The sequence below is a fragment of the Rana temporaria genome, chromosome 3 (assembly GCF_905171775.1).
Source record: "Rana temporaria chromosome 3, aRanTem1.1, whole genome shotgun sequence".
Taxonomy (NCBI): Eukaryota; Metazoa; Chordata; class Amphibia; order Anura; family Ranidae; genus Rana; species Rana temporaria.
Window position 1 is genome coordinate 90096525 of NC_053491.1, and position 15294 is coordinate 90111818.

A 15294-nucleotide genomic window follows, 5' to 3' on the forward strand; every position below is an offset into this window, starting at 1 on the left:
TCCTTGAGCCGCCACTAGGGGCGCGTGCGCGCCGCCGGAGGCGCGCTCGCCCCCGACTCCTGTGCGTGTGCCCGGCGGGCGCGATCGCCGCCGGGCACACGCGATCGCTCGTTACAGAGCGGGGACCGGGAGCTGTGTGTGTAAACACACAGCTCTCGGTCCTGTCAGCGGGGGAAATGCTGATCTTCTGTTCATACAATGTATGAACAGAGGATCAGTGTTTCCCCTAGTGAGGCCACACCCCCCCACAGTAAGAACACACCCAGGCATACTTAACCCCTTCCCCGCCCCCTAGTGTTAACCCCTTCACTGCCAGTGGCATTTTTATAGTAATCCAATGCATTTTTATAGCACTGATCGCTATAAAAATGCCAATGGTCCCAAAAATGTGTCAAAAGTGTCCGAAGTGTCCGCCATAATGTCGCAGTACCGAAAAAAAATCGCTGATCACCGCCATTACTAGTAAAAAAAAATATTAATAAAAATGCCATAAAAATACCCCCTATTTTGTAAACGCTATAACTTTCGCGCAAACCAATCAATTAACGCTTATTGCGGTTTTTTTTACGAAAAATATATAGAAGAATACGTATCGGCCTAAACTGAGGAAAAAAAAATTTTTTTTATATATTTTTGGGGGATATTTATTATAGCAAAAAGTAAAAAATATTCATTTTTTTCAAAATTGTCGCTATATTTTTGTTTATAGCGCAAAAAATAAAAACCGCAGAGGTGATCAAATACCACCAAAAGAAAGCTCTATTTGTGGGAAAAAAAGGACGCCAATTTTGTTTGGGAGCCACGTCGCACGATCGCGCAATTGTCTGTTAAAGCGACGCAGTCCCAAATCGCAAAAAGGTCTCTGGTCTTTGGGCAGCAATATGGTCCGGGGGGTAAGTGGTTAAAAGAGCTGCAGGAATATCTGGCAAGTACTGGCGGTGTGGTACTTGTGACAACAATCACCTGTAATCTTCATATGTCTGGACTATGGTGTAGAGTGGCTAGACAGAATCCTTTTCTTACAAATAAAAACATCCTAGCCCAGCTAAAATTTGCAAAAACACATCTAAAGTCTCTGAAAAGCATGTGGAAAATGTAGTATGGTTTGACGAAACCAAGGTTTGTTTCCAAAAGATATGTTTGGCGCAAAAACAGCACTGCACATCACCAAAAGAACACCATACCCACAGTGAAGCATGGTGGTGGCAGCATTATGCTTTGGGGTGGTTTTTCTTCAGCTGGAACAGAGGCCTTAGGTAGAGGGAATTATGAACAGTTCCAAATACCAGTCAAAATTGGCACAAAACCTTCAGGATTCTGCTAGAAAGGAATGGCTTTACCAGAAGAATGTTAAAGTTTTGGAATGGCCCAGCCAGAGCCCAGACCTATATCAAATTTAAAATCTGTGGGGTGATCTGCACAGGAGATGCCCTCGCAATCTCATAGGTTTGGAGAGTTTTTGCAAAGAAGAGTAGGCAAATATTGCCAAGTCAAGATGTGCCATGCTGACAGACTCATACCCAAAAAGACTAAGTGCTGTAATAAAATCAAAAGGTGCTTTAACAAAGTATTAGTTTAGGGGTGTGCACACTTATGCAACCATATTATTTTATTTTGTATTTTTACTTCCCTCCACCTAAAAAGATTTCACTTTGTTTTCAACTGAGTTGTACAGTTTATAGGTCACATTAAAAAGGTGGGAAAAGTTCTGAAATGATTTATCTTTGTCTCATTTTTTTTACATCGCAGAAACCTGACAATTTTAACAGGGGTGTGTAGACTGTTTATATCCACTGAAAAAAATGAAGAGGGAAGCACTCACACTGCCACATCCGTAAATTGAAGCATATCTACATATGTAGTCGTAGTTAAACTAGGGAAATGGACAGACAGAGAAAGGGAACATGAGCAATAAAAGACATAAAAAAAGAGAAAATATATATTTTATATCCACTGTAGATATCTTTGATTCCATACATAGTAATATAAAGAGAGTGGATACCCTGCGCTGCCAGGTGTGCGTAAATGGTAGCTGCTGACACGGCTTATTCAAAAAAGCAAAACAACCAAAAAAATACGTATGTGTAGCGCTAAAATTAATAAATGAATATCAAAATACCAAAAAATGTGTATAGTAAAAAATAAAACACATATAACATTAATAAATGTTAGACACAAATTGTGAAACATGTGAGATTCCTCTGTAGCGAGGGGTGACAACAGTGCCAACTGGCACGTGAACTGATGCACCTAAGGTGGTATCAAACATAAAAACAAAGTCCAACAAAAACTCCTAAGTGTGATGATCCGAGGTATGTAGCAAAGTTCATCAACATCCACAAGTCATTCAAGTGAAAAGGTGAATAAATAGAAAAAGCGTGACTCCTTTAACGTGACAATCCCATCACCGGAAAAAGTGCAGGCTTACCGGAACTTGTTGACCACTGGTGGCATATGCCAAAAGAGGTCAGTCAAGGCTTTATATGACGGTTGTCAAACAGCAATCCTTGGCAGGAAGCGTAGGTCCAACTGGTGGGTAGGTCCTTATATGGAATAGGTCCCCAGGAGTAAGCCGGAAGCTATACTGATGTTGGTATCCCAAAACCAATTGGCTCAGTGTGTTAGTGGTGCATAGAGAAAAATAAAGAGAAGTGGCCACATAGCGTAACTCCGTATAAAAGAAAAAATACGTGTTTATTCACAGCTAACAAACTTACATTTGGCTGGAAGTAAAAGAGCTCTTGCATGTAAATGGGGCGACAGTGGAGTCCTCCCGACGCGTTTCGTGGTCAAAAGCACATCGTCTGGGGTGATGGGATTGTCACGTTAAAGGAGTCATGCTTTTTCTATTTATTCACCTTTTCACTTGAATGACTTGTGGATGTTGATGAACTTTTCTACATACCTCGGATCATCACACTTAGGAGTTTTTGTTGGACTTTGTTTTTATGTTTGATACCACCTTAGGTGCATCAGTTCACGTGCCAGTTGGCACTGTTGTCACCCCTCGCTACAGAGGAATCTCACATGTTTCACAATTTGTGTCTAACATTTATTAATGTTATATGTGTTTTATTTTTTACTATACACATTTTTTGGTATTTTGATATTCATTTATTAATTTTAGCGCTACACATACATACATAGTAATATAAATGTAGACAGTTAAATATTAAAATAAAAAGTTAAGAATTTAAACATCAATACAAATTCACACAAGAAAAAGTGTTAACTTGATGTTAAAGAAGACAAAAAAAAAATGGAAGAAATATAGTGGTGATGTACAAAAGCAAATAATCAATAATTATTTTAACTCGCTTTGTTTGGGCTTTGCTTTGAAAGAAAGGCTTTCCCATTCTCCAGTAAATACACACCTGAAAATTTCATCAAATGTTTCTTTTTCTGTATGCATCACTGTAGCTGTGGAAAGAGGGCACAGCTCAGGGTGCTGCTCCTCTGCATAAACAAGCATAGCTGCATTTATTACAATACTGGCGTGCTGCCTCAATGCAGACAGAAAATAGCTACCCTGACTCCTCTATTATTGTCTCTTTAATTTCCCAGTGATTTCTGTGACACTTGTTTTTTCTGGCGTCTGTCCTTAACACCCTGCAAACACATGCCAAATGCATCCAAAACACACCATAAACGCTATAGATGAGTTTACGGCATGCTTTTACTGACATAAATTGAGGCATTTGTCAAGCCTTGTGAGCTTCCAACACTTGCCAAATGTTCACAGCTAGATCAAAACCAAAGTGACATGAAAGTGATTCAAATTTTACATGTGTACTACACAGTCTGTTGTTAGTGTACAATGAAGACACTGGCTTTGCAAAGCATTTAGGGAGCTTCAATAACACCAAGTAAATGACTGTTCTTTTCACCTGTGTGAATGAGGCCTTTGTATTTGTGAACATACAATGTTATGGACACTGTCTAATACAGTTATAATAATGTAGGCACTATTACTCCTTTTCTTAGTGTCTTACCTTTAAGGTTAAAAAGTTCTGTCATGCATATCTTTTTCCTGATAGTGGGGGACAGGATTACAGAATACTGTGCAGACACACAGTGTGCCTGTGTTCCATAGTCTGCATGCTCTGCTTGAACAAGAGGCTTGGTTGGGAGGGGGAGTGTGTCAGAAGAAGGATATATTTAGTCGGCTGAGCATACTGGTGGCTGAACAAACCGGTGGCTGAGCAAACTACCCAATACAGGCATGCTGTGTGTTCACGCAGTGTCCTGAACTTCTGAATGTCCAGCCAAGCAATGAAAACTGACTATGCTAACACAGATCATTGAAAACAAAAGAAGGAGGGGGATGGGAAGGGAAGGAAAAACACAAAACTAGGGATGATCAGAAAGCAAAAGAAAAAGGAAAGAGGGAGGGGGAGGGAGGACAAGATACACAAGGAAAGCACTCACATTGGCCGCATCCGTAATGATAAGAATATAGAACAGTATCCTTCAAGAAGAGTGGGCAAAATCGGACTTTGAGGCTCGTGGAAGTATAAAAAATATATATTTTATTACATAAATTTACAAAATGTACACTAACAATGGTATAATGGAATGCAACTAATAACAATCACAATACAACCATTCAGAACAAGAGAATAGTGAAAGAATCCTATTGAAGTCGCCTACGCGTTTCACCGTGGGGCTTCTTCAGGACGAAATGAACAGGATTATTGCTACTATGTAGCCATGATTTTCACAATCTGATACACAGCGGTGGATATAATCATCCAGGAAGATTCCAATGATAGATAGTACAGATGAAATATATACCGATGGTAGTAGATAGTACAAAAAATATGTTTAGAGATCGATGCTGTGACCCTGACCCTGGGGCATACACGGACGCGTAGGCGACTTCAATAGGATTCTTTCACTATTCTCTTGTTCTGAATGGTTGTATTGTGATTGTTATTAGTTGCATTCCATTATACCATTGTTAGTGTACATTTTGTAAATTTATGTAATAAAATATATATTTTTTATACTTCCACGAGCCTCAAAGTCCGATTTTGCCCACTCTTCTTGGAGGGGTACTGTTCTATATGCTAACACAGATCAGATTCCGTGCTTTTGTGGTGAGTTTAGAACATGGGAAAAAAGGTGACTGGCAGGACCAATAAGGTACTTCAGATGGAAGAAGTGAACACACACATAGAAAAAAATATTTAGGGTAACATAAACTTTAACTAGCCATAAGGGTATCTAATTAATCCCTTGATGCCAACAGTATGCAGATATGCAGCCTCACTGGACTGGGCTTTTTTTCCGTGGGGGTGCATATCTGCGTATCTGTCTTTGTGCTGGGAGCGCACCCAGCACAGAGAGGTTTCACTGAGAGACCCGGGTCCTGTACTAACGCTCGGGACCCAGAAATCCAGGTTCCGGATGACCTGATCACTGTGATAGCCTCTGATTGGCTATCACAGAGATCAATCACTGTAAAGCCCGCCCCTGTGTTTCTCTCTCTTTGAATGGAGAGGAAAAAGATACATTGGGGTTGATTTACTAAAGGCAAATCCACTTTGCCCTACAAGTGCACTTGGAAGTGCAGTCACTGTAGATCAGAGGGGAAGGATTTATTTTGGGTTGTTCTTTGGGGTAGGTTATGGTAGTAAAAAGAGCACAGCTACATTTAATTAAAAAAAAAACACTATTTTGGGCCAGTTTTCCTTTGATAGTAATTTTTTTTTTAAATCAGGCAATATCCATTACCAATTATCACCAAATGAAAGCCCAATTTGTCCTGAAAAAAATGTATAATTCCACTGGATGCACAAAGTGGTTGTGATAATATGTATGGTTTTACTGACAGGCCCCGTACACACCACCAAGGAACTCGACGTGCCAAAAACATCGAGTTCCTCGTCGAGTTCAGTGTTTCCCATTGACTAACGAGAAAATAGAGAACATGTTCTCTTTTCGGCCCGACGAGTTCCTCGCTGAAAAGTGTACACACGACCGGGTTTCTCGGCAGAATCCGGCTCCGACCGAGTTTCTCGCTGAATTCTGTCGAGAAACTCGGTCATGTGTATGGGGCCTCACATATAAAATTTTACTTAGGCATTAAGATTTGTTTTACTTACTGTTTTTCTTAGGCGTGAAAGGGTTAAAGATGCAGCTGTTTGCCAAAGAGCCTGATAAACTTGGTAAATTAAAGTACTAAAAAAATAAGATTTTCCCTTTTCAGTCTGTCTCTTGCTTGTAGCTTTTTGCTCAGTACTTGCAGTAAATGACTTTAGCCTGTGAGAAAGTGCGACTTGGAGAAGAAAAAATATAGACGCAGGGTCGGCATGACTAAGGGAGGAACAGGTCTGAGAAGGGTTAAAGAATAAGTAGTTAGTGGGGTAGGGGCGTAGCTTACCTGATTGGTGTATTAGGGGTCAGATGGTCAGGGTGGAGCCGCAACAGTTTTGTCTGTGCAAGGGCTGATGGGTAATCACTCTAGAAAGTGAATTGGGGGCCCATCTAGGGAATGGCGCTCCCATCTGGTTGGTTTTTGATGGTTCTCCCAGGAGCTAGGTCCCCTGGGGGAAAGTAAAAATGTGGAAATCGCAACGTCTTCAAGCCGGATGGGGCAAAGCTGAGGACATGGTTGGTAATAATCAAAATGTAATTTAACCACTTAAGCTCCGGACCATTTGGCTGGCCAAAGACCAGAGCACTTTTTGCGATTCTGCACTGCGTCGCTTCAACTGACAATTGCGCGGTCATGCTCCCAAACAAAATTAACGTCCTTTTTTTCCACAAAGAGAGCTTTTTTTTGGTGGTATTTGATCACCTCTGCGATTTTAATTTTTTTGTGCTATAAACAATAGAGCGACAATTTTGAAAAGCAATATTTTGTACTTTTTGCTATAATAAATATCCCCATTTTTTTTTTTTTAAAAAGCAAATGATTTCTCAGTTTAGGCCGATATGTATTCTTCTACATATTTTTGGTAAAAAATTGCGATAAGCGTATATTGATTGTTTTGTGCAAAAGTTATAGCGTCTACAAAATAGGGGAAAGTTTTATGGCATTTTTATTATTATTATTTTTTTTTTACTAGTAATGGTGGCGATCTGCGATTTTTTTGTGACTGCGATTTTATGGCGGACACATCGGACACTTTTGACACATTTTTGGGACCATTGTCATTTTTACAGCGATCAGTGCTATAAAAATGCACTGATTACTGTGAAAATGACACTGGCAGTGAAGGGGTTAACCACTAGGTGGCACTGAATGGGTTAAGTGTGTCCTAGGGAGTGATTCTAACTGTTAGGGGGAGAAGCTACCAGTGACATGTCACTGATCACTGTTCCCGATCACAGGGAACATTTGATCCCTGACATGTCACTAGGCAGAACAGGAGAATGCCTTGTTTACAAGGGCACCCCCCTGTTCTGCATTTGCCGACCGCAATCGCGGGCCGCCCGGGAACATCGAGTTCCCGGGACCCGCGAGCGCACTTGGCAAATTTAAAGGGACGTACAGGTTCGCCTTTTTGCCTGCCCGTGCCATTGTGTAGACGTATATGTGCGTGCGCTGGCTGCTAAGCGGTTAAGCACACCCAAAGACCCCCTACTCGTGTTAAAATCGTTTTGTTTTGTTATTTATTATTTTGTTAAATAAAAGGGCTGCTGTGGCCGTTTTGAGCCCATGTCACGCGGTGTTGTGTTTTATTATAAGTTCAAGGACCGTAAGTTGACGAATCCTATAGTCAAGAGAGAGTTCCTAATATTGTTAGATTTGGAGGAGAATAAAATGTGCAATTTCTCTTCTACTTGCCACTCACCCCTCATTAGGGCATAGGTTGCCCCCTTGACCAGCCCTCACCACCAGTGTTGCCAACCGTCCGTATTTTTACGGACAGTTAGTAAAAACGGGCACTTTTTCCCCCCGTTCGTAAATGTCCGTGGTTGCGGGAATGTGCCAGTAAAAATAGCCGAGATCGGTTCGGCTTGGAACTGCGCATGGAGATTGGAGGCAGGGGGTGATGGTGGCTGCGGTGGCACTGCAGAGGGGGATAGAGGCAGGGTAGATTGGAGGCAGGAGGAGATTGGAGACAGGGGGTGTTAGTGGCAGGGGGTGATTGGAGGCAGGGGGTGTTGGTGGCACCGCAGAGGGGGATGGTGGCACCGCAGAGGGTGGGGGATGGTGACAGGGGTTGTTGGTGGCACCGCAGAGGGGGATGGAGGCAGGGGACGGTGGAGGCAGGGGGTGATTGGAGGCAGGGGGCCTGGGGGAGATTGGAGGCAGAGGGAGATTGTGGCACCACAGAGGGGGGTGAAGGCAGGGGGTGTTGGTGGCAGAGGGGGCTGGAGGCAGGGGGTGATGTGACAAAATAATTTGCCCTTATTATATCGAAAATAACAAAAATATGTTTTTTTTACCTTAATATCTACCTTAAATCACATTGCTATTAGCCTAGTGTACTTGTTTGTAGCCTAAATACTGAAATTTGCACCTAAAAATATAATTTAGTAACTTTTGCGAAATGCCAGTAAAAACGTGGCTGTGCCAGTAATTTTCGGGTGTCGTGCCAGTAAATTTCAATCTGGTAGGTTGGCAACACTGCTCACCACACTGTGACCTAGGTATAGGACTCACCACATAATATTCTCAACATAGAATCAGATAGGCAAGGAGCACTTAGTACCCAGTATAAAAAGCTGCCTCATATGAAATGCCCTTGACTTTCCATATTCACACACTTAAAGCTGTTCTCCGCCCTAAAGTGAAGTCCCGCTGATCGGAACCCTCCCCCCCTCCGGTGTCACATTTGACACCTTTCAGGGGGGAGGGGGGTGCAGATACCTGTCTAAAGACAGGTATGTGCACCCACTTCCGGCCGCACGTCTCGGGCAAAAGACGGGTTTTTCCAGACTTCCTGTCTGTCCCCCGTTGTGTGCTGGGAACACTCGGCTCCCAGCACACAGCGTGTGAGCCAATCGGCGGGCGCAGCGCGACTCGCGCATGCGCCGTAGGGAACCGGGTAGTGAAGCCGGAGCGCTTCACTTCCTGGTTCCCTCACTGAGGATGGCGGGGGGAGCAGCAGAGAGACGAGCGATCGCTCGTCCTCTGCTGCGGACGGCGCTGGACTCCAGGACAGGTAAGTGTCCTAATATTAAAAGTCAGCAGCTGCAGTATTTGTAGCTGCTGGCTTTTAATATTTTTTTTTACTGGCACATCCGCTTTAACATCAATGTTTTCAGATGACTATCCGGCTGCACACAGTTTTTGCATATATGTTTTACAATTCTCTTATTTGGATGAATGCACTGTACTGTATATGTGAAGCCTTGAGTTGCTTTGTTTTTATTGTATTTCTACAATATTCATGTCTTATAAAAAAAGAAAAAGAAAAACATGATCCTGATCACTACTAAAAAGATATGCAGTAATTTTAAGGTGTTTGTTATTTAGACAAGGTTACATTACTTCTCATGGGTCTTGGTCTACCAGGATAGCAGGAAATTTCCCAATAGGCCGGCAGGCCGCCTGCTCTGGGACTGTTTGGAGCTGTGACTGCAGCGGCACACGTTAAAAATATGGCTGCAGGCCGACATGTCAACTGCGCATGTGTAGTTCCGAAGCTAGCTGGGCTTGGAACATCTAACATCTGTACCATGTCCACACAGCCTTTGTGACATTATGCTGTTGGGCTGGTATAATAATTCTATGGGGCTGGTATGAAATTATTTCCAGGGTTGGTTTTTGTTCCCAATACAGCCCTGACCTTGACTCACGCAATAGTTGTGAGGGGTTTGTAAGGATAGTTGCTGTGGCTGACCATGGATATACACCCATCAAGTAGGTCATACTGGACTATCTCGGTACTGATACACAAACAAATTCTTAATATAAAAATATAATTTTTAATACATATAAAAAAAACATATACAAAGGACAAGATATAAAATTCAACCACAGACAACTACTAAGGGGGTCACTTGAAAGACAACTGTTGATGTGGGGTATAGACAAATGGATCCTCCTTTCTAATTTCTTTGAAGTTCATGCTTGACGCGCAATGCCACCTGCTGTCCCTGATTTTGCCTTATTTGGCTAAATTTTTCACATTTTAATTTTATGAAATATTTCATTGAGCATTTTCAAATGAATTTATTATGTGATGACCAAGTTATTCTTTTTTCAGTGCAAAGACTTAGGCCTCGTACACAATCGTTTTCCTAGACAGAATCCATCAAGAAACTTGGTGGCAGAGCTTTTTTGTCGAGGAAAACGGTTGTGTGTATGTTTTTCATCGAGAAAACTGTTGAGGAACTCGACGAGAAAACAAAAGAACAAGTTCTCTTTTTCCTCGACGGGAGTCTCAATTTCCTCGTCGTGTTACTCGTCGGGCTGGTTTTCGACGAGAAACACGTTTTTATGCTAAGAAACCCGCACATGCTCAGAATAAAGTATGAGACGGGAGCGCACCTTCGGTAAAAGTAGCGTTTGTAATGGAGATAGCACATTTGTCACGCTGTAACAGTCTGAAAAGTGCAAATCATCTCTTACCAAACTTTTACTTAACACGCAGTAACATGAGATTAGCAAAAGCAGCCCCAAGGGTTGTGCCAGTGAAATCGAACTTCCCCTGCCGTTGTATGTGTTGTACGTCACCGCGTTTGAGAACGAGGAGATTTGGTCTTGACAGTGTGTACGCAAAGAAAGCTTGTCAAGTTTCTCGACAAGCCTAACAATAAACAAAGGAGAGAAGGATATGGGAATCCCACCTATTTATCAAATATGTAGTACTCACCGATATTGTCGGGGGGTGCAATCAAAAATATAATGTACCAAGAGAGAAAAAAAGAAAAAAAGAAAAATGACTGCTGCACACCCTTAAGAGTTATTACTACGTTTTATTAAATATCAAAAAATAGAGCATAAAAGGCATTAAAAACACACAGGTAACCAATAATGGTATAGTACCCTAGAAGTGACCTGAGAATACACTCACAAAAGCGAGACGGCAAAAATCAGTGACAATTTGAAAACTGGGGCTCGATCATCCAATAAGGAGATCTAAGTCCATAACTCACCCATTCACCCTCCACACAACACAAAGAGACCCCCCCACCCCAAGCACATATAAAACCCCCACTGCTATCAATAATCCTAAAGATTTCCACACCATGCGGTGGTTCCCTGTAACTACAGGTGAAAGTACCACCGTCTAAGTGGGAAAAGTTGCAAAAAAGAAAAGCTCAAAAATGGGGACATGAGAAGGATCCACTATATAGTGGTATAGTAATACTGCTCAATTGGAGATAAATGGCAAGTGATAAATCAGATGAGAGAGATATAATCCCAGGGACCGCAGACAATTCTACTAGGCTGGAGAAAAAAAAAATGGTATATATATATATATATATGTCTCTGCTCTTCAGATGGGTCGCCGCGTCTGGCGTAAACAGTTATTCAATTTCCATCAGATAGTAACTGATAAGGAGGCATTCAACAAAAATATATATTTGAGACACTGTAGTAGTGATCATTATGTATCAGAGTTCACCTATGCTGCACTTAAGAGGACTTTGCAACAATGTAGCCACAATTAATTGACGGGTTCCCATTACTTATGGGTAGTGTCCATTCAAATATATCAAGTAGATATGTCCATCAGATATTGAAATCTTGTTGAACTGCTAGTGGCAATTAGGCTTACATGAATATTGGATGTGTTGATATATACACTGTTGGTGAGCAGATAATTGATCAGCATTCCACAGAAAATAAACGGTTGAAGTTGTACTCACTGTTGGGCTGTTATGTGTAGCTCAGAGTCGTAGCTACCACATCAAATCTGTACTCACGTGCTGCCAGAGAGATTTGCAGCCGAGCCATCCATCCATGTGTAGCACACAGAGCCTGAAGCACTCCTCCTCAGTGCAGTAATGATAGGTGAATAATATAGTAATGTCCAGTATAGAACTGCGATTATACAGTGTCTTCAATGATGTTGGGCAAATACCAATCTCCAAAGTTGAGAATAAAGAATGTATTAGGTCTCCATGGGGTCAGTCTCTCCAATTTGAGCGTGCAAGTTATGTTCAGATTGCACTGTTCATGTCTCCATGTGATGCTTTTCCTTAAGTTGCTTAGTGGCTCAAGGTAACCATGTTACCGAGCTCCAAAAGAAAGAAAAGCACTGAGGTTCAAAATGTGCATCGGGGGGTCCCTGTACCCCAAGAGTTTACATGTTTCGTTCCTTTAGAACTAGGAACTTCGTCAGAACTGGGAATTTATTACTATTACTATACCACTATATAGTGGATCCTTCTCATGTCCCCATTTTTGAGCTTTTCTTTTTTGCAACTTTTCCCACTTAGACGGTGGTACTTTCACCTGTAGTTACAGGGAACCACCGCATGGTGTGGAAATCTTTAGGATTATTGATAGCAGTGGGGGTTTTATATGTGCTTGGGGTGGGGGGGTCTCTTTGTGTTGTGTGGAGGGTGAATGGGTGAGTTATGGACTTAGATCTCCTTATTGGATGATCGAGCCCCAGTTTTCAAATTGTCACTGATTTTTGCCGTCTCGCTTTTGTGAGTGTATTCTCAGGTCACTTCTAGGGTACTATACCATTATTGGTTACCTGTGTGTTTTTAATGCCTTTTATGCTCTATTTTTTGATATTTAATAAAACGTAGTAATAACTCTTAAGGGTGTGCAGCAGTCATTTTTCTTTTTTTCTCTCTTGGGACAAGCCTAACAAGGAACTCGTCGAGGAAAACGATGTTTTAATTACGACGAGTTCCTCGGTCAGGTGTACGAGGCCTAAGTTACACAAAATGTGCAGAAATTTGAATAGTCCAACTCTCACTTACTCCTGGGAATACTGTAGTTCTTTTGTGCTGGGTTTACACTAATGCAAATCCAAGTCGCATGACAGGAGATTGTGACGCTAAATTGCATGCTGTGGTCTAAATTGCATGTGTGTTTACAGACAACCTCAGAAAAAAGTCTGCTACTACTACCATTTTCCTCATCTGTCTACTTAGAATTCTGAATTCTTTTGTGTTGAGATTTGATGGTAGCATTTCTTAGTAAACAACTAGTGAAAGTTTGTAATTAAAAATCCACCCCTAGTGTCTCCGGTTGCTTTGATACTTAAGTTAGGTCTAACATGTGGTTAGTCCGGAAGGACAATGGCCAGCTTGCACTTCGCCACGTTGGCGTCACTGGTTTTAATAGGCAAGCTGGAATACTCGCAATTACTAGGCCAAGATAATGTACACGCTCTAGGCTACTGTTAAGGTGTTTATTCTTTACTTTGCCCCTGCATGCCTAGGGCTCTGAATGGCTGTATGTTATGTACACTTGAACCATTGACCAATAAAATTGTTATTGATAAAAAAAAAAAATCCAAATAATTTATGAAAATCTGAAATGCTGTTCTTGTATCAAGTTTGATTTTTTATAAAAAAACAAAACTTTTTTTTTTTTTTTGCTTAGTCCATTTGCAGATACTCCTGGGAGCTGGATTGGCCCTGCTGTGCTCCTGTCTTCTGTTGGGCTGTGCCATCTGTTGGCACAAGAGACGAAGGCAGCAATCTACAAGCAACCATGAAAATGACTCTGTACTGCAGGACAGTAAAAGCCTTGAGCTGTCTAATAACTCAGAAAGGTCTATTTCAGTGTCAGTATACAATCAATACAAGACTCTGGATGGGAACATTACACCCAGAGGTGATGATGCACAAGCAGTTCAACATGATCAAAATTCTATATCTGACAGATCTATTCAAGTTAGAGCATCTCTGCCCAGTCTTTACCAGCTACCAAGAAAGACCAAACATGTTTTGAAGCGCAGGAGCACTGTTTTTGGGGATGGTACTTTAGAGGGTGATCGTGCCAGTTTGGTGAAGATGCCTTTCTCTCGTACTGAACCTGATGGATTCACAGGGGGTAAGCAGAAGATTCAGCCACTTGTGCACTTTACCTTATATTACTCACTGAGTGAAGAAACTCTTACTCTGACTGTAACTGGCTTCTCCAACCTTCCAAAAAGGTTGCATCGCAAGAAAGACTCATTTGTCAGGGCCTATCTGCTTCCTGGATTTCTGGAGCCACAGTATGGGCCAACAGAAGATTCAGATGGAGGACAAAGGTTTGATTTCTTCAGATACAGTCCAGAGAGTCTAAAAGAACGGACCCTGAGGCTAGCAGTATATTCACGGGATCGGAACACTCGGAGGGAAGGTTTCATTGGTGAAATACTTTTCCCCTGTTCCCAGGTCGATTGCAACTGTCAAGCAGCATCTGATTTCACAAGGGATCTGTCAATTACCAAGGCAAAGCTTAAGAAGGTCAGTCCATCTCATGTATAGCATTTATTAGCATTTATTAAATAACACGCCACTGAATACCTGGGTGAACTACAAATACATCAGTGTAGCTATTTAACATTGCAGGTATATACACACATCACAAGACCAATAAGTTTACCATTTTTAACAGTAGTAGAAGATGCCTATGGCAATCTTTACATTCTTTAGCTTTATTTTGTCTTGATAAGTCTCCCCTACATACAGTAAATAAGCATAAGCATTGAACCATTTTACACTGCAAAACACAGCTAAACCTACCTGATTGTAGGTCAAAATGTATGTAACCTTTTACAGTCTGATCTGGTAAGGGTAAGCAGGCCAAAATCCAATCACATTGTTGTATCTCCTGTTACAACTGGGACAAGTTACCCAGCTTGGCCTAGTACCCTGAACTCTATGCACTGCCTTATCCTGAACCTTGAACACTATGGCCCAGATTCTCAAAGGGCTTACGAAGGCGCAACGCAATGTATGCCATCATAAGTCCTAATCTGGGCCGTCGTATCTATGCGACTGATTCTTAGAATCAGTTACGCATAGATATCCATTAGATCCGACAGGCGTAAGGCTCTTACGCTGTCGGATCTTAAATGCAATTTTTTTTTTGCCGCTAGGTGTCGCCTCCGTCGTTTTCCCCGTCGAGTATGCATATTAGCAAAATACGCGAATTCCCGAACGTACGCGTGGTCGACGCAGTGAAGTTACGACGTTTACGTTAGATTTGCGACGCGGAAAGTTGCCCCTGCTATATGAGGGGCAACCAATGTTAAGTATAGCCGTCGTTCCCGCGTTGAAATTTTAAAATTTACGTTGTTTGCGTAAGTCGTCCGTGAATGGGGCTGGACGCCATTTACGTTCATGTCGAAACCAATGACGTCCTTGCGACGTCATTTAGCGCAATGCACGTCGGGAAATTTTAGGGACGGTCGCATGCGCATTACGTTC

The 15294-nt window shown here is 41.9% G+C and overlaps 1 protein-coding gene across 2 annotated transcripts in view; it reads left to right on the forward strand.

Annotated features, from left to right (window-relative positions):
• Positions 1-15294, forward strand: part of LOC120931465 (synaptotagmin-1-like) — a 67198-nt gene that overhangs the window by 26026 nt on the left and 25878 nt on the right. For both annotated transcript variants that reach the window (XM_040342943.1, XM_040342942.1), the window contains exon 2: positions 13475-14328. In XM_040342943.1, the coding sequence (XP_040198877.1) occupies positions 13475-14328 (854 nt within the window). The remainder of the gene's footprint in view (positions 1-13474; positions 14329-15294) is intronic.